Source organism: Eleutherodactylus coqui, chromosome 4 (genome assembly GCF_035609145.1).
Source record: "Eleutherodactylus coqui strain aEleCoq1 chromosome 4, aEleCoq1.hap1, whole genome shotgun sequence".
NCBI lineage: Eukaryota > Metazoa > Chordata > Amphibia > Anura > Eleutherodactylidae > Eleutherodactylus > Eleutherodactylus coqui.
In genome coordinates, this window is record NC_089840.1 from 54,346,198 (window position 1) to 54,365,246 (window position 19,049).

Below are 19,049 nucleotides of genomic sequence, written 5' to 3' on the forward strand. Positions count from 1 at the left end.
AGATCACCTGTGGTTTTCTTGCCCAATGGCGCTAAAGTTGTTTCCCCATTATGTGTTGCTGAACATTTACTCAAGGGGGTTTCTATTGCGTTTTCATCGTCACATGTTAATTAGTGGATGACGTTAGCAGAATTCATGACCTTGTCCAGAATAATCCTGAGATCTTGAGGGACCGCAGCCTGGGATAGATGCCTTGGGGCCATTAAGGTCCTAATTATTGAATGACACAGTTATTCTATTTTAGATCTTGATGGTTCAACCCATTTACTAAAAATATATCGATAAAGCAAAACATCAGACGATCAGGATGAAATGTGACCTCAACATTTATTAAAGAGTATTAGTCTGCTACAGTCCTGAAAAAGTAATCCCGGAAGTCATACAACAAAACTGATGCTTATTCCTATTTCTTTACAATTTACCCCACTTGGGAGTCACAAGTCTCTACAGCACCGTCCATTAATCCTTCCACACTGTGTTGAGTCTTTTGATGAATGATCAGTTTGGACAGGTCAGTGAACTCTTTGTTACACTGAGGGCACGGATAGTTCTGCTGACGGATCTGTAGTTTATGGTGTCGATGGCCTCGTTGATGTCTGAACAGGTTAGAGCTCTGGGTGAAGGCCTTCCCACAGTCACAGACGTACGGTCTCTCGCGGGTGTGTACTCGGTGATGCATTATGAGGTGGGATCTACAATTAAAGCTCTTCTCGCACCTCAAACACTGGAATGGCTTCTTAGCTGAAGGGTTGTTTTCATATCTGCTCCAGTGTGATTTGGCGATGGCTGTAGAGTGTTGGGGTTTTAAAGTCTGTTCACCGTTTGTGGTGTCCAGGCTGGACACATACGCTCTTGTCAGCTCGTGCACCTTACTGACTCTGGGTGCTCTGTTTCTGTTCGACACCCTTGGTGGTTTGCCACGTTTCCTGGACAAGACGTGGAGTGCTTGTTCCACACAGGAAGCCTCGGGAGTGACATCTATGTCGTCAGTACTGGTCTGTGGTTGGAGGTCAGTGGGAGATGCTTCCTGCTTGATCTGAATAATAGATATGTTTTCTATTGAAACAGAGAAAAATCATAAAAGTAAAGTAGTGACTGGAATGTTAGTTATTGCTCAAAAATGGAACAAAAAGAAATAAAAAGATTACATTTTTAATGGCAAAAACTTAGGATCAGCCTCCTGGGGTTTCATTACTCTTGTATCACCACCCTTCAGCCAGGAACAATCAGAAGCAAGAGACATATGAAACCAGACGACAACAACTACTACTATCATATGTTCGCCCTTCACTTCCGAGATGATCAGTTGTGCTCGACAACCTTGGAAGAGGGAGTATTATTCAGGTGCACTCTTGGATGGTACCTGGGATGTATCACAACATTCTAAATTAACAAAAGGTACGTAGCCATGCCTGCTAAACTACAACCTATGGCTTCCTACGCACAGTTGAGCGTGAGATCACGTTCGTGACCGTGTGTGGTACCCGTGGATGCAAGGCGTTTTTCTGTTAAAAACACCTCCCATCGCCTCTGATCAGAAGATCAGCCAGCGTTTTCAATGGGAAACCTCACATCGCATGCCACACAATGTGTTTTAGTCCCATTGAAAACAATGGGTTATGCCTTCCTAGCAATGTAAAAAGTTAGTACATGCCAATGTGTATAACTCTATTCAAAAGAATGGGGTTCATATTCACGCATCAAGCAACGTCCAAATGTCGCACGATTTTCTCCGCAGTGTGAAAGCGGCTTAAAGCAGATAGGACATAAATTTTGTAGACTTTAAAGTCCATTAAGAAACAGCACCACTTTAGCCTATGGCTTGTGTTTGCTACTGGAGATTAACTCCATTCAAGTGAATACACGATAAACATCATGGGCAGGTGTGATGGAATATAAGGGTACATTCACACGTTGCCGAATTGCTGTAGATCCGCACCAAAGTTTGCAGCAAATCAGCGACAAGTGGACGCGTCCTAAGAATATGTTCATGTGGCAGAATTCACAGCAGAGTTTTTCCTGTGAAGGCCGCTTCTAAAAACCGCGTCAAAATCAGTGTCTTTCTGCTGCAGTTTTTGACACGGATTCACATATGGATTTAGCCCTATCAATAGGAAAAATCTGTGTATGGAATTTTGATACAGAAAATCACGTTTCCAAGACTTTCTGCATCAAAAGCAACAGGTCACTCTTGGCACGAAAACTCTAGTTTCTGCGTCAGAATTTCACAAGCAGATTCTTTCCCATTGACAAGGCTAAGTCCACTCACGGATCCGCCCAAAAATCAGGTCAGAACTAGAGATGAGCGAACGTACCCGTTTAGGGCGATTTCACAGTCGAGCACCGCTTTTTTCGAGTAACTGACTACTCGGGCGAAAAGATTCAGGGGGGGGGGCGGCATGGTGGAGTAGGGGGTAGTAGTGGGGAGCTCTCTCTCTCCTCCCCCCCCCCCACTTCCCTCTCTCTCTCCCCCCCCACACTCACCCCCGGCGCCCCCTGAATCTTTTCGCCCGAGTAGTCAGTTACTTGAAAAAAGCGGTGCTCGAGTGCGAAATCGCCCTAAACGAGTACGTTCGCTCATCTCTAGTCAGAACGATATGGATTTTGACACTGTTTTAGAGGTAGAATTCATGCAGAAAGTTCCACTGTGTAAACATTCCTCGCGGGTGCATTTACACATAGCGGAATAGGTGTGAATTTTCCAAAGCAGAAAATCTGCACCAAAATCCACGTAAAAATACGCAAATTCTGACGTGGAATTTAGTGAAGATCAGCAGCAGAATTCAACCCTTCAATTGCTAGAGTAAAATCTGCTGCGGAGCCACGGCAAAATCTGCACCAAAATCCACAGTGCGAACCTATCCTTATGGGGGAGGGAGGGGAGGAGGGAAACGCCAAAACCGCTCCTCCCCCTAATTTAGGACAATCCAGCTACGGAGAGGTTGTAAGTTCCTCACATGGAGATGTATATAAGTATACTTTGGACAATATAATGGACATGTAAATAAGTGAATATAGAGCTAGTGGCAGCAGGAAAAACATCCTCTGTAAAGGACAGGCGCAGTAAGGTTTTTGTTACGGCAACGATATAAATGACCTTTGTTGCATCTGTAGGCTCCATGTATGGGAGCAAACCCGGTTGTTACAAAAGCTGCAATGTTGACTGTCAAGTTTTTTCTCCTACTAAAATTGATATAGTTTATTCTTTAATTTATAATTTTTTTCCCCCACCCGCTGGTGTCTGACAAGGGTGGTGTTCACATACAAACACGTGAGTCGTAGGGTCTTTCTTCAATGTGTGTTCTTTGTTGACCGCGCAGGTTGGAGCTCCACGTGAACGTTTGGCTACAGTTAGTGTAAACAAAAGTCTGATCACCCCAACGGGCTTTCTGATGTCTAATAAAGCTAGAACTCCAAGTGAAGGTCTTTGCACATGGCCTGCTCTCGAGTGCACCCACCGATGCATAATGAGCTGGGGCCGACAAGGGACGTGCTTCTCAAATCACACATGGAAATGGCTTTCTTGGAAAGTTTTGTTAAAGCCCAACCTAAACCATATAATGGGATTTATGGATGATGAGAGAAGAAATATTAGTTTGAACTTGCCAGATAACAGCACACTGTTTGCACTCGTCTGTCGGGATGTCCGCTTCTAGTCCCAGTGCCGAGAGTACAGCATATAATGAATACAACAGCAGTAAAGGGTTTTCTTTGGAACGCAGATAAGGCTTTTATTAATCTTGCAGGAACATTATGGATTCTATCATATTTGTGCATGACATTTCAAACCGAATGATTCTTTATCAAGCATGAGTTTGTGTCAACTTGTTGACCGGTTCCAGACAGTTTAACAGGAGTCAGACGGGTTATTCTGCAGCCGTGCCTGCTATATGGGGAAATAGAATATATTTATATATGTAGGGAACCTCTAAGTTAACATTTCACAACCCTCCTGGTCTATGTACGGGTGGACTCGCATGAGCACGCAATACGCAGAGAATAGAACCCATTGATTTTAATGGGTTCGTTCACATTATTGCTATTGCGCACGCAAAAATAACCCACAGCATGCTGTATTTTAGTATGCATTTAAGCGACAAAGGCTCCCAAGGAGTCTACAGAGGGTGCGCAAATACCCAAGTGATTGCACAATACCCTGCGCAGTTTTGCAGGAAAAAGAACACATTGGGAACTAATTAGGTTCAATAGCCATTTAATTCAGGGCACGGCTGCGTTTAGCACCCAAGTGAAATGGTCCAGCCAGAGCAAAAAGTACAGTAATATGTGCAAAACCGCACGCGAAAGTGTGACGTTCATGGTGCAAATGTGTGCGGTTTTTTGCACATACGCCCGTGTGAAGTGGATGAAAGGTGCCTGGAGAGACAGGCCTGTACAAGTATAGAAGACGGACTCATCTACACATCTCCATCTGAAGTCTATATGCATTCCTTTTTTGTTCTAGTTGAACAGATTAGAGTAAAACCATGTAATAGACGTATCAAAAAACTGCAGACCACGGAAGCAGTCGCCATTTCTTCTAGACTTTTTCATACAAAAACAAATTTCTTGGTTGAAAAGTTTTCTATTCATTTTACAAATGGCAAACATCAACATTCAGTCCGTGATTCCAGGTTTGCATCATCTGCACAGTCTGTACCTTCTAAAAAACTATTAACATAGTTAAAATTGGAGTGGTCACTGTCCTCCACAAGGAGCTGCCCCCGTTGAGCTGTGCGGACACTCACTAGCTTCCCCTACATGAAGTCTACGATGTCGGAGTAAGGAGGAGCTGACTTTGAAGCTTTTCCCGCACTGATTACAGATGAAGGGTCTCTCCTCGGTGTGGGTTTTCTGATGGATGTATAGATACGAGCTTTGGCTAAAACCCTTACCGCACTTGTTACATATATATGGCTTTTCCCCCACGTGAACCCTTTGGTGTCTGACAAGGGTGGAGTTTACACGGAAACTCTTGCCACAATATCCACAAGCATAGGGTCTCTCTCCTGTATGTGTTCTTTGATGAATGAGAAGGTAGGAGCTCTGGGTAAAAGTTTTCCCACAGTCTGCACAAACAAAAGGCCGCTCACCCCGATGGGCTCGCTGATGTCTAAACAGGCTAGAACTCTGGGTGAAGGTCTTTCCGCACTCGCACACATAGGGGCGCTCTCGAGTGTGCACCCTCTGATGCATGATGAGGTGGGACTGACAATGGAAGCTCTTCTCGCATCTTAGACATTGGAAACGTTTCTTTGTAGGCCGTTTCTTCACAGGCTTGCCGAGAAGCATCTTCACTTGGTTACTGAAGTTCTCAATTCTAAGAGTTTGTTTAGCATGGATGCCCCCGTGTGCCGCCAGGAACCTCCTATCATCCATCCGGTGTGGCTCCTCTTGTTTGATTGATTGCTCGTCATCAGTGTCCACAGCCCTACTTTGTGTTGGGAGGTCGGTGAGGGATCCTTCCTGCTTGATATGAATAATGGGCATGTTTTCTACTGAAACACAGAGAAAATCATAAAAAATACAGAACTGATGTTCCGCTAATTCATAATATAGTATAAAAAGGTCTCAAATGGAGGAACAGCATGGGGAAGGAGGAGATCATCAGCCTTTTATCCTCTGTAGTAGATATGAGAATACGAGGCTCTATAAGGGGCAGTCCAGAAGAAAAGTGACTGCTGGCATAGTCTATGCCAGTGGGCACGATCTATGATGAAACCTGGTCAATGTGCTGGTGCTTGATGTCTAATGGGCACAGAAGTGGAAATACTGTCCCAGCACATAAGGCAAACTGCTCTGAGCAGGAAGAGTCAACTACAAGTTCTACTAACTCAACTCAAAGTTAAAAAACAACTCTTAGCAACACTCCCAAAGTAATCCTCATGCTGATCGATCCCATTTTTGGCAGTCGCACAGGTAAAGAAAGACAATAAATACGCACTGCCAGAACGAACGTATTGTGTGCCCTCCCGCAAGACCGATGCTTCCCCGGGCAATACAGGCCTTTATTGCTGCAGCATGCTGTGTCCTGGGCAGAGACAGATAGGGGGTCTATCAGGCTGGGCTAACACTTTGGAACCCACTTAGGATAGGATGAAATCGTAATTCATTTCTAGGGCCAGCCTTTGGCTTTCATCGTGGTATACGTAATCCTCAGTATTCCTTGTGCCACGTTTTTTTTCCTCCAAATCGCCATTGTGTTTAAACTTAGATTTACACATGCCAATTCCACAAAATGATCTGTATGGTTGACCCAAACGCAACGTACCACAGGATCTAAATCACAAAGGGATGCTGGGTCGGTCTTATGATCATTCCAAGACTACACTACTGATGACATCCTCAGGATAGCGTCCAGGGAATGGTCAACTTTGGGGTCAACTGATCCAGGAGACCATTACTGCAGGTCACGCAGGAGGCAGCAGATTCTCATGCAGTCAATACTTTGTCCTCAAAGTGACTTATTTAGATTTCTCCATCATGTACAATTTACAATGCGGATCCGGACGTAGATGAACGCACATGATGTTGAACTCAACAAACTGGAAGGTTAATAGTCCTCAGCCATTTCTTCTCTCCATCCATCCATAATGCTGGAGGCCCAAGATGGGAGCTCAAGCCGATATACTCCTCCATATTCCTTCATGCCGCGGCTGATATCATGGATCCAATCTTTAGCACCAGTATATGAAGACAGTCAGCTAAACACGTGTCACGCATGTCCTAACAGTATGGCTTTTTTTCTATGTTCTTATACACATTCGATAAACCCCGAATGCAGAATCTAATGTGCAATGGGCAGCCGGTAAGAATCTCCTCATGAAAGGAGGATTGGCCACGTTAAGATTTCAACATACCAGATTCTGTGTTCCCTTGGGAAAATGAGTGGCTGCCATAAACGTGTGACAGCTGCTTATCTCACTATTGGAATACATATACAACATGTGCTTGTGTATGGGAAACAACTGAAAGAGTAGACCTCAAACTGGTTGTGCTGTGGAGGGGTGGCGGGGAGTGGGGGACAAGCTAAGAGAGCAGATTGCATTGAAACGACTGATTTATTAACAAGCTGACATCCTACTTACACCAGGTGCCCTTCCCTCCTTGTCTTTCCTGCACATAGATGAGACAGAAGGGGCACACAGCGTATGCACAAGAATTCATGGCGCATGCTGACATAGTCACATAGGTGTTGCCAGCAAGAGTCTGGCTGACCTGTGTGACATCTTGACTGGGAGGTGGTGCATTAGTCTATCAGAAACGTTGGATCTAAGGCCACTTTCACACAGCTAAGAAAATCACGCGAATCTCGCATGAATATGAGCCCTATTCTTTTGATACAAATCATGGCATGTTCTATATTTTCGAGTTCACACATCGTCCATTGTTTTAAATGGGGCAGTAAAACATATCATGAGGCAAGCAATGTGTATGCGAGTGCAATGTGAGGTTTCTCATTGAAAACAATGGAAACCGCTGATCCTCCGACACGGCTAAAGGCTGCACCAGAGGATCACTACTTTACTGAAGTGACAGGAGGCGTTTAACAGAAAAACCCCTCACACCCATGGGTAAATTGCACGTTGGCAAGTGTGATATCGGGCTGAGTTTCACATTCTGATGTAGCGCTCGCCCGTGTGTAGGTAGCCTAAAGTAGGATTTTTGACTTAATGCTATTTGCATTTTTCTTTTAGTTACATCCATGTGTTTAATGCTTGTCAGATGTACAGTAACAACATGGTGGCGGCTCCGATAGGCGCTTCCTGTTGACAGGTTCCCTTTAAGCAGAAAGTAAGGGGAACTTTTACACAAACTAACTACAGGCCAGGAAAAAAAATACCTCAAATGAGCGATTTTAAGTGCTACTTGTCTTGTGTAAATGTGGGACCCAACAAGGTACTAAGTGCGAAATCGCCCAGTTTCAGCTCACTGTAAGGAAACAACTTCTTGCTCAATGTAATCAGGCAGTCGCTCATCTATGAAGAACTGCCTGTTCACAGTGAATGGAGGAGGGTGATAGGAGGAGATCTCCGGTGCTCCATCTCCATTCACTGACCGACTACCACTCCTGTGTGAAAGCAGTGTGACAGTCATGTGTAGAAGGACTTCAACTCCCAGTTATCAACTTATTTAAACATTTTAATGGGAAGTAAGAGATGAACAGCACAACACAGTCATTAGAAGAGATACTCGAGAATTGTGACTTTATGGGAAATACAATTATTAATGGACATGGCAGGAGGGTGAAGCAGTCCTTTTCCCAGTCCTCTCAAAGGAGACCTCGTAGCACAATGTTCCTGCTGGTAACAGGAAGGGATATACTCAGGGGTGGCTGACACTGACCCAACACCCTCACCATGTGCACCAGCTGGCCATTTGGACAACTTGTGGGATGAATTGGATATAATCTGTCACTCGCTGTCCCCTACACATCATACAGGGACCCGATCCCTAAAATTCTTCATCCTAAAGATTTCTTAGAAAGAGGCTAACTCATCAGGAACATACCTCGGGTCAATAATAAGGACCTACAGAAGTACCCATCCAATGATGGAGACTCTACTACTCATTAATATGAAGTCGATGAAGACAAGAGAACATCACAACCATCCCACCTACCCAACTATATTCAGAACACAACTGTATAACCAATATCCATAGGCTGCAGTGTGAGCCCTCACATTAAAGGGGTTGTACCAAAATCTAAAGCTATCCCCCATCTACCAGATAGGAAACATTTTGATCTGTGGGCATCTGACCCCGGAACCCCCACTAATCGCGAAAACAGGGGTTCTGACTGTCCCGGCACGATGCATATGTGTGCTGCATTTGTTTTATTAATAGCGCCAGAGATGGCACTTGTACTCCGCTATTTCCGGTGGTGTTGTTGAAATGGCTGGAGCACCTCTTTCATGTAAGACCCATCAGGTCAACAGTGGTTGGACCCTCACCGATCATGAAGTTTTCTCCCGTCCTGTGGATGCGGAATAACTTTAGATATTTGTACAACCCCTTTAATGGATCCAAGAAACAATTCTATCCTGGAAACGGCCCCACGACACAAGCAGCCATGGTTCCTGCTCTCGTAGTGGCTACCTCCTAGTAAGAACCAATCTGTTGGTACGGTATAGGCAGCCTTGCGATAAGTCAGGGGGTTAGTGAGTGCTACGTGAGTTTTTCTCTCTTATCTTCATGGTTCCTGCTGTATTACCCACCTGCAAAGTCATTAGTGGAGCTACTGGCATAGGTCTCGCCATAACTGCTGACGCTTGACGCATCTGGGAATATGGTAACGTAGGGATCCTTGCAGGGGTTGGGGCACGTCCTTTGGAAGGCACTGAGCGTTGCGGAGGAATGAGCTCCGTACACACTTGTACGATCTGATGACTCAGAGAAAGAATGACCGCCATCCTTCAGGGGGTTCAAAAAAGTATGGGGATGGTAGGAATTAGACACTGGACTCCTGGAGGGATCTGCCTGGGAATCGACATAGGGATCCGATTTTCCATTGTGGGTGCTGGCAGACACGTCGTTTGCAGGGGTTTCTTTTCTTTCAATGTCTTCTCTCTCCATTCCCAGCACAGTCTCTGTCTTCACACTGAAGGGCCCTGCTTAAAAAGAAGATTAACACTGTAACACTAGAGAACATGACTCAGGGAGGGGGCTGCATACATTGTACGAACCAGATCTATGTGTACAGAGTAAGGTAAATCAGCAAGGTCTGCCGCCCCACATATACTATATATCTATACACACACACACACACACACACACGGAGAAAAAGGTGGGAACATATGGGGCTCGCAGCATCCAATCAGCTTTCATCTTCTAGCCCACCATACTCCTTACTACCTGATCACCACCCTGACACCTGCTGACTAGCATATTGAAAGCATAAAGGACCGTTTTACTAAATCTGCCACACAGCACAGTCTGTGAGGGGGGGTCCTATTTATCCCTAGGGATGGCATCAGCAGGGATTATTACCGAGGCTCTGCAGGGTCTGCTCATTGTCAGTCAGTAGGTCGCTGTATAGCTCCCGCTGCTCTCGCTCCACATTCGCCCAGTCTTCATCTGACAAGTTCACAGCTTGTTCGTGAGACGTGGTGCCCTAAAAAAAGAGGAAGCTAATGACACCGTCCACATACAAACTAATAAAGCTTCATTACTGACCCTACTGGGAAACCATCAGCAAGAAGGATGCACACCTGTGAATTCAACTATGCGATGGATCTGATCATTAAAGGGTTTTCTAGGCCTTTACTCTTGATGACCTATTCTGAGGATGGGTCATGAATAGTTAAAGGAGATGTCCCGCGCCGAAACGGGTTTTTTTTTTTTTTAAACCCCCCCCCCCCGTTCGGCGTGAGACAACCCCGATGCAGGGGTTAAAAAAACCACCCGCACAGCGCTTACCTGAATCCCGGCGGTCCGGCGTCTTCATACTCACCTGCTGAAGATGGCCGCCGGGATCCTCTGTCTTCATGGACCGCAGGGCTTCTGTGCGGTCCATTGCCGATTCCAGCCTCCTGATTGGCTGGAATCGGCACGTGACGGGGCGGAGCTACACGGAGCTACACAGAGAAGAGGAGAAGACCCGGACTGCGCAAGCGCGGCTAATTTGGCCATCGGAGGGCGAAAATTAGTCGGCACCATGGAGACGAGGACGCCAGCAACGGAGCAGGTAAGTATAAAACTTTTTATAACTTCTGTATGGCTCATAATTAATGCACAATGTACATTACAAAGTGCATTATTATGGCCATGCAGAAGTGTATAGACCCACTTGCTGCCTCGGGACAACCCCTTTAATCAACAGGGGTCCAATTAAAATTAATGGAAGCAGAGCCTTTCATTACACTTCTGGCTCCAACCTCAATGCGGGCACTGAGCTCGGCTGCATGAAAAGCAAATGAGATGATAGGCGGGAATCCTGAGCAATCAACTATTGATGACCAATGCTGAGATTAGGTCATCAATAGAAAGTGCCTGGAAAACTACTTTAATGCTTTTTCTCCCCATTACAGACCAGATCATTCTTCAATGAATATGTCAAATACATAATAACATGCGGTGACAGAGAGCATGGCGAAAAAGGGCCACCAGGATGCAGATAACTTTATTAAATATCCACTATATTTCCACTAAATATCCAGTGCTGGTCTCCGGCACTGTGGCTGGCTGCAGTCTTCAGTGCTGACAGGATTCTCTTCTGGTGACGGCGCTTTGAATACCCCGCCTCCGGTAAGAGAGCACTGTGATTGGATCGAGTGCCAGCCAATCAAAGCTAGCACTCGATCATTCACAGCCATTCAGTGAATGACATCACTGAATGGCTGTGATTGGTTCATCGATCGCCGGCTCTGATTGGCTGTCGCTCGAGCGAATCACAGTGCTTACCAGAGGCAGGGTATTTAAAGCCCTGTCACTAGAGGAGAATCCTATCAGAGCTGAGGACTGCAGCCAGCCACAGTGCCGGAGACCAGCGCGAGGGACACAGATGCCGGCAGCTAGGTTAGTTTGCTTATTTTACCTTATTGCTTGTACTCACCTAGCCGCCGGCATCTGTGTCCCTCACGCTGGTCTCCGGCACTGTGGCTGGCTGCAGTCCTCAGCTCTGATAGGATTCTCAGCCCCACGCTGCTGCAGTTCTCAGTGCTGGCAGGTTTTTCTTCTTCTGGTAACTGGGCTTTAAATACCCCGCCTCCGGTAAGCGCTGTGATTGGATCGAGTGCCAACCAATCAGAGCGGGCGCTCAGTGAACCAATCACAGCGCTTACTGGAGGCGGTGTATTTAAAGCCTCATTACCAGAAGAGAATATTGTCAGTGCTGAGGACTACAGCAGTGCGGGGACCAGCGCAAGCGACACAGACGTCGGCGGCTCAGTAAGTATAAGACAACCCCCAAAAATAAGACACTGTGCCTCTTTGGGGCAACAACTTGCGATGCTTTGATCGCTCCTGCAGTATGATGTAATGCCATAGCTTTACATCATACTACGATCGGGCAGGCAGTTTATCAAGCCACCCCACGGGCATTGCTTGATAGGAATTCTGCCAAGACAGCCCTGGGGCCTTTCAGAAGGCCGTCGGCTGCCATGACACCCGCATGGCTCCCTGCGATCTTATCGTGAGGGGGCCCTGAACTTTGTTCGGGGGATTTAAATGCCACTGTCAGAATTGACAGTGGCACTTAAAGGGTTAACAGCTCCATCAGCCTCACGGCTTATCGGAGCTGTTGCCGCTGGGTGTCAGCTATAATAATCAGCCTGCCCCCCGTGTTGTATGAAGAGAGATTGCCCCGCAATCTCTTCCTACATACCCCGACGCTGCAAAAAGTAAATATATGCCCTGCAGGGCTAAGGGGTTAAAGTGGTTTTCTGAGAGTAAACCATTGATGAGCCGTCCATGGGATAGGTGATAAATAGTTGATCGGCAGGGTCTGCCACTTCGAATCCCCACAGAAGCCGTGGTGCTTGGACGAGTGTGGAGGTCTCTTCTCAGGCATGAGACGTCGCGTTCATTAGTCACATGACCTGAGAGCAGCTCGGTCCCATTCTAGTTAATGGAATAGAGCTGCAATGCCAGGCGCAGTCGCTATTCAGTCCACACCAGGCAAAGCACCGTCCACTTAAGTGGGCATGGCTCTCAAGCAAGAGCAACTGTCACTTCAGTCAGCTGATTAGTGGGGTTTGCTGCTCGGGATCCCCACCAATCAACTACTGATGGCCTATCCTGAGGATACGTCATCAATAACTTAACCCTACAAAACCCCTTAAATATAAGTAATATGATCAGTCAGCGACAACTTGTCCACAGTTTTCATTTACCAAAAAGAAGGGACGTTACAATGAGGGCACATTCACACTGGCGAGATTTGTGTTGCAAGACGCTCAAAAATAGAACCCAATGGGTTTATTTCCATGGCAATTTTTCTCACAGCCTCGCTGCAAGACAGGTGAGAAAAAAAATAAATAAATAAATTTAAAAAAAAAAGAGGAAAATTAAAATCACAGCATGTCCTATTTTTTGGGCGATATCACCCATTATTTTCCATGACAGAAGAAAAAAAAACAAACAAAAAAAAAAAGACATTGCACTCGCATGCAGATGTGATCTGCATGTGAGTGCGATTTTTTTTCTTACTTTTCCTAGAGAAATAACATGCAATTTTCATGCACATGAGAATCACATGTGCAGCGATGCGTTTTTCCTATGGCATAGCACGTGAAATATCTCTGACGGAAATCGCACTCGCCCGTGTGAATGTACCCTAAAGATGATAAATTGAGATCTATTATGTGCTTGGATAGGATTTATCTTAGAGGGTGGAGCCTGGCAGCTATACATGAGCATTCTGATTACGCAAGGTCCTCTTGGGGTTGCCATTGGAAATGATGCCTCATTGGACATAGGTTATAAAAGTTGATTGCTAATGGTTAAGCCTGTAGTGTGCAATCTGCCATTAGATGACATCATAGGAGAGGTCATATTGTGCAGCATGGCGCCACGAACAGGAAACACTGCGCCCTATAGTGACAGTTACACCCAGGAACTGGTGACCCCATAAAGATGACATCATAGGTTACACTGACCTCATTCAGTAGGTGCAGGATTCCCAGAACCAGCTTCATGATTTGATCAATGGCAATCTTCTTGTCTTGAGTCTGCTGATCTAGTGACAGACGCAGCGCCGAGTCCTCCACAGACACCAGATCGCCCTGAAGAAGGCGATATCAAATGGTCATCCCCTTCCATCATTGTGGATAATTACTGGTTAGGATATGGTGTCCCCCAGAGAAACCAGTCATTACACCAGCACCTCTAGTCCATAATGTAAAATGTACCCCAAACAGAGTCCCAACCGGACACGTGATCGCAGGATACATCAGATATGTCACCAGGAAAGCGCAGCCTCTTATTCCAGACCAGAGAACATCCAGGTTCAACCATTTATAGACACAGTGGTTCCTGCAGTCAAGTCCAAATGGCCCGAGATACGGACCCTCAGATGGGGTAAATAACGGAGGTTAGGGCCCCACCAGAGGATCAGTCATGGGGCACAAACACAATGCAGAAGCTCCTGCTGGAGACACTTACCTCTGTGATGAGAAGATGCATGATCGCCAAGGCATGTCGGACCACCCTCTGCGACAGGGGCTTTACAGACGAAACTCCAACCTCAGCAAAAGGGTCAGAGTGAAGAGTAAGAGCGGCCATCGGGAGATTCAAGACTGGAAAAGAAGAGAAAAAGTCAGCTAGAAACAGCCCAAACAGTCCAACAGTAAGGCCGGGCTCACACGAATGCGCCGGATCCTGCATACTGATTTGTGCAGCAGAAGACCTGTGATTGTTTGCGGAAAGTAACTACGAATGATTACGGATGCAAGCGACTTTCTGCGCAGAAGAAAGATCTCTCCCTTCCCTCCAGCGGTATTCCAGCTTTTCTAACCATTTTCTTTGGAAGTTGCGAGCGTTTCTTAATGTTAATTGCGTATGGCCAACGGAACACTCACATCCATTGACTTCAATGGGGGCCGTTCGTGCGGAATCCGTGCTAAAATAAAGCATGATTCTTCTTCCGCTCATGGAATACGCAATTTGTATCTGTCAGTGTGAACAAAAAGCGAAAATGTATGCCTTTCAATGGCTACGTTTTACCGCCGACGGCGATCGTGGAATCCGTAATCCAAATCCGCCCATGTGAGCCGGCCTAAAGCTATGTTCACTCCTGCGTCAGAAATTTGGTATGAAACGCTGGATTTTTTAATCCGGTAAAATGCCGGACGGCTGAGTGAAAAAAAAATTGCCCCTTTCTAGTCAATGGGGTCCATTTGGCGCCGTTCAGTTCTGTCGTAAAACGGGTCAATTTCACAAGCGGTTTCCGTAAGGAAGCAGAAAAATGAAATCCCTCAGCGCAGGTGTGAACATAGCCGTACCGTCACCCCCGTCTGATGCGCCTGCTCGCATCACACTGTCAAAATAGAATAGGGTGCGAAGTGTCACCAAGTCCGCCCCCCCGAGGGAGGAGTAAACATTGTGACCACCAGCGCTGCTTGTAGCGATCGGCCGAGCGATAATATCAGGCTAAATATTTCCCAATTCAATTTTTAGCAAAAATCGTCTGCTTGAGCAGAAAGGCCGAGCGTGTTGGTTTGATGGGGATTGAACCTGGGACCGCGCTGCTGTAAGGCGAACCACTGGGTCGCTGCCACCGCCATCTTTCAAGGAGGCCAAATCAGACAACCTCCTTTTCCCTCCTATGGCTTTCAGTGGCGGTCGGGGTCGGGCGTCTGCAGTCACAACTAGTTTTTAAAGTTGAGTCGGTAATTTCCAATTCCATCACTATTAGTCGCTGCCGGAGGGGAGGGGCACGCGGTCCGGGCACACAGAGGAATCCACCTGTAAAGCCACGGCCGGAATCAGCAGCTATTCTGCCACGGTTTTTGCTGTGGACCCGCACGCCCTGCCAATGGGCAAAATGCGCAGGAGGAAATTTTGACGCGTTTCCGTGCGGATCCTCAAAAATAAATCACATCACTTCTTCTTGCGTATCCGCACAAAAACATGGCGGAGTGCCACACGCGGATTTTGCCCAGCAACAGGGCGTACGAATCCACGGTACAGTCACACACTGCGGAAATGGTGCAGATTTTGGCGCGGATCCGCAGCAGCCCTCCAACTGAAAGGGATAGAAGTGCTGGCGTCACCACCAGGGGGCATAAACGGGTCCACACTGCTGGGGGGTTAATAAGCATCCTTACTGGGAAGGGTGAGTCATTGTCACAGCAGGCAGGGGGGATGGGGGTGTCAATGATAGTGTCATCACTGGGAGGGGGCAGATGTCACCCTCGGTGTGAAGGCAAAGGAAGGGGGGGATACGTTTTGTTGTCACCTCCCCACTAGTAGTCCCTCATAGCCACCCCCAGGGAGGGGGACAGGTGACCCCTCTCTATCTGCCTCTCCTCCCGCTCTCCGTTATACTCACAGGTCCGCCGGCTCAGGGGCTCCTCTGTGTCTCTATTATCCCCGGAACTGAATGTCCGCGACTCTGCAACTCCGGAAACCGACCGGGAGCGGAAAGACGAAAACACTCACTAGCCCCGCCCACAGAAAACATCAACCTTTCAACTAACCAATAGGAGCTGACAACACAAAGTAAGGAACCCAGCCAGGAGAGCTCTGATTGGCTGATACGCTCATCCATGGTAGAAGGGACACATAATCACGTGCCATTCGGCTTTCACGTGACTTGTTCACGTGCGACCTGAATAAGGGGTGAGCGCTCCCTGGCGGCTGGGAGGTTCCCAACACTGCAGCCCTGTTGTGAGCTATAGTAACTCACTGGCAGTGAGAGCCAGAGCGCCCCCTAGTGTCATTCACAGTATCTACATCACAGTGACAGCCACAGTACCCCTCAATAACAACACAGCCCCTCGTTGTCATACGGCCTACATTATAGACATTATTATGGCCACCTTCTACTTTTAATGTCGGCAGCCCATTGAGGAAGTGACGAGTGGTGGGCCGGCGTGGGGGTATATAAGGTGTGCGATGGGCTGTCTGTCAGGGGGAAAAGGGCGATTTATGAGAGTTGGATGAAGGGATAATTATTGGGTTTCGGGCGGAGGGTGGCGGTGTTATGTAAGCAGCGCGGTTTGTGAAGTGTTGGCACGCTGGGTGGTGAGCGTGTCGTGCGTAGACAAACGGCATCATTGGGAGTAATCGACATGGAATCTACGTAGCCACATGTGCCGTTGATGTCAGAGGTCACCGTCGGCCATGAAGGGGTGCGAGGGCCGACCGATACGCTAAAGTAGAGCAGCTCACCATGAAATGCACCAGCGGGCTACCAGACGTGTCTACAATAACAGCTCGGCGCACCCTACTGCGTACACAGCTCCGAAGCACACGGACGGTCACGATGCTGACATAGGAATAGGTAGTCATTGCAGTGGGGCCAGATGTCATCATCGGGGGAGAGCCGGAAGGTGGAGCTGCCAATGATTTCAGTGGGAGCGAAGCCTTTCTATTACACGTCAAGCTCGAACCCTGATGACAACATCCAGCACCACTGCCCTGGCAGTGGACCAGAGGATCTGCTGATCGGCGGAGATCCTGAGCGGCGCACTACGCTGGTTGACTATTGATGACTAGAGATGAGCGAGCACGCTCGTTTAAGGCTGGTGCTCAATCAAGCATCGGTCTTGTTGAGTAACTGATTACTCGACCGAGCACCATGCAGGAAGGGCAGCGGGTGAGGGGGGGGGGGGGGAGAAGTACATGGTGCTTGGTCGAGTACCATGCGGGGGGCGGGGGGGGGGGGGGGGGCAGAAGACCCCTTTAAAAAATATGGCATATTGGATAAGAGCAAAGAGAATTAAGTGGAAAACCGGTGGCTGGAGACTGTGAAAAAGAAGCTAGAGTTTAAAAAAAGGCCAACAAAAGATCCCTGTAAAATGTAACGGGAAGAGCAGATAAGGCCAAATGCACATGGCCGGGTCGGATTTCGCAGTGGAATCCTACCCGATGCCTGGCCGCTGACCTCTGCGTCCCTTTCTGGATCTGTCTTGCGGGTGGGCCAACTGGCGCATGCGCAGTACAGATGACGCTGCGCCATCGCTAGGCGATGACGCGGATTCCGCGGCCTGTCCGCAGTGACAGCTGCTGATCGTACGGCTTCCATTGACTTCAATGGAAGCTGTCCGTGCGGAATCCACACTGAAATAGAATATGTAGCAATTTTCCCTCCACGAGCAGAAAATCGCAATCGATTTCTGCTCGTGGACAGGGAAAAACGATTTTCTATAGCATGTGTATGGGCAGTATTTGCTGTGGAATCTGGAGGCGGACGCCCGTGCGCATTGCGCCTAATAATGATAGTAATGATCTTTCTTCAGATACATGAGAACCAGGATGGAACCATCACCAGCCTGTACAGTGTCTTGTAGACATCTGGGGTCCATGGATTCATGGGGTCTGCATCACACATGAACCCTATTATCAGCCAGAAATAATTGGTGCTGTGACTCATCAAAACTCGCCACATGGCATCATTTTGGCATACATATAGCGTATTGCATAACTTTTATTAAGGGTGTTTTCGGTCTGTTTACGTTGTCTACAGCAGTCCCTTGGTTGCTTACCCATGGGACGTCAATATAAAATGTGGCTTTTACACCCATGTGGCATGTTTACGGGATGTCACCGGGCCAGAAGACTTGGTGATGTTATGAGTCAGATGCCATGACAGCAGAGCGCCAAAATGTCTCTCTGATGCCACGATAAACATGTTACCAGATTATAGTTTTGGGTCACCAGTCGAGGGACAAGAGAGAATTCATTCACTAATCGCTAGTTGCTTTATTGCAACAGGAGTTGCTGCTTGATTATCGTCCGGTGTAAACAAGCAATTGTTATCCGTTTTCAATAGCACACTTGCTGCTGCAGTCTCTGGCTGGTTTGAATATTCAAATAAAGGTAATGATCTCACCTATGTAGCAGGTTGTGTTAGCTCCCGTCTTATATTTCTTGCTGTGTCCTCTTTTTAGCATGAAGAAAGCAGTCTCTCATCCATACCGCTCGATCCTAGGCGGTTTCTTGACACAAGTGCATTTAAATGATAGGAGCTTGGATGCATAGAGATAAAAGCTTTCTTCTCTCTTTATTCAGTATGTGCCCATCATAACAATGAAAATACAGACATCCTGAGGACGCGTTTCAACCTTCTCAGGTCTTGATCACCACTTGATCAAGACCACTTGATCAAGACCTGAGAAGGTTGAAACGCGTCCTCAGGATGTCTGTATTTTCATTGTTATGATGGGCACATACTGAATAAAGAGAGAAGAAAGCTTTTATCTCTATGCATCCAAGCTCCTATCATTTAAATGCACTTCTGGCTGGTTTGGGTCCTTGAAGATACATTCGCTACCGCGGTCTCTCACTGGATTGAGTCTTTAAAGATGCACTCGCTGCTGCTGTCTCTCGCTGGTTTGGGTCTTTGAAGATACACTCGCTGTCACGGTCTCCCGCTGGTTTGGGTATTT

At 47.2% G+C, this 19,049-nt stretch overlaps 1 protein-coding gene across 4 annotated transcripts; it reads right to left on the reverse strand.

Annotated features, from left to right (window-relative positions):
• Window positions 1–308: 308 nt before the first annotated feature.
• On the reverse strand, window positions 309–16,106 carry LOC136625347 (zinc finger protein 8-like). 4 transcript variants are annotated; one of them, XM_066599464.1, is made up of 6 exons: window positions 15,989–16,106; window positions 14,101–14,234; window positions 13,596–13,721; window positions 9,988–10,111; window positions 9,216–9,611; window positions 309–1,056 (listed from the first exon to the last, which is right to left on the reverse strand). In XM_066599464.1, exons 2-6 carry the CDS (start codon window positions 14,218–14,220, stop codon window positions 419–421), a joined length of 1,404 nt encoding a protein of 467 aa, XP_066455561.1. In that variant the 5' UTR covers window positions 14,221–14,234; window positions 15,989–16,106; the 3' UTR covers window positions 309–418. The 4 variants fall into 4 exon arrangements, with proteins under 4 accessions (XP_066455561.1, XP_066455562.1, XP_066455559.1 ...); XM_066599465.1 differs by lacking the exon at window positions 309–1,056 and adding an exon at window positions 2,551–5,495 and having other exon boundaries at window positions 15,989–16,081; XM_066599462.1 differs by lacking the exon at window positions 309–1,056 and adding an exon at window positions 2,553–5,495 and having other exon boundaries at window positions 9,216–9,608.
• Window positions 16,107–19,049: the final 2,943 nt, after the last annotated feature.

Coding starts and splice junctions, on each gene's coding strand:
- LOC136625347 (XM_066599465.1), bottom strand. CDS start 14,220: ATGGCCGCTCTTACTCTTCACTCTGACCCTTTTGCTGAGGTTGGAGTT. Junction 10,112..13,595: donor TCCTGCACCTACTGAATGAG/GTCAGTGTAACC, acceptor CTCTTTTTTTAG/GGCACCACGTCTCACGAACA. Junction 9,612..9,987: donor GCAGACCCTGCAGAGCCTCG/GTAATAATCCCT, acceptor CTTCTTTTTAAG/CAGGGCCCTTCAGTGTGAAG.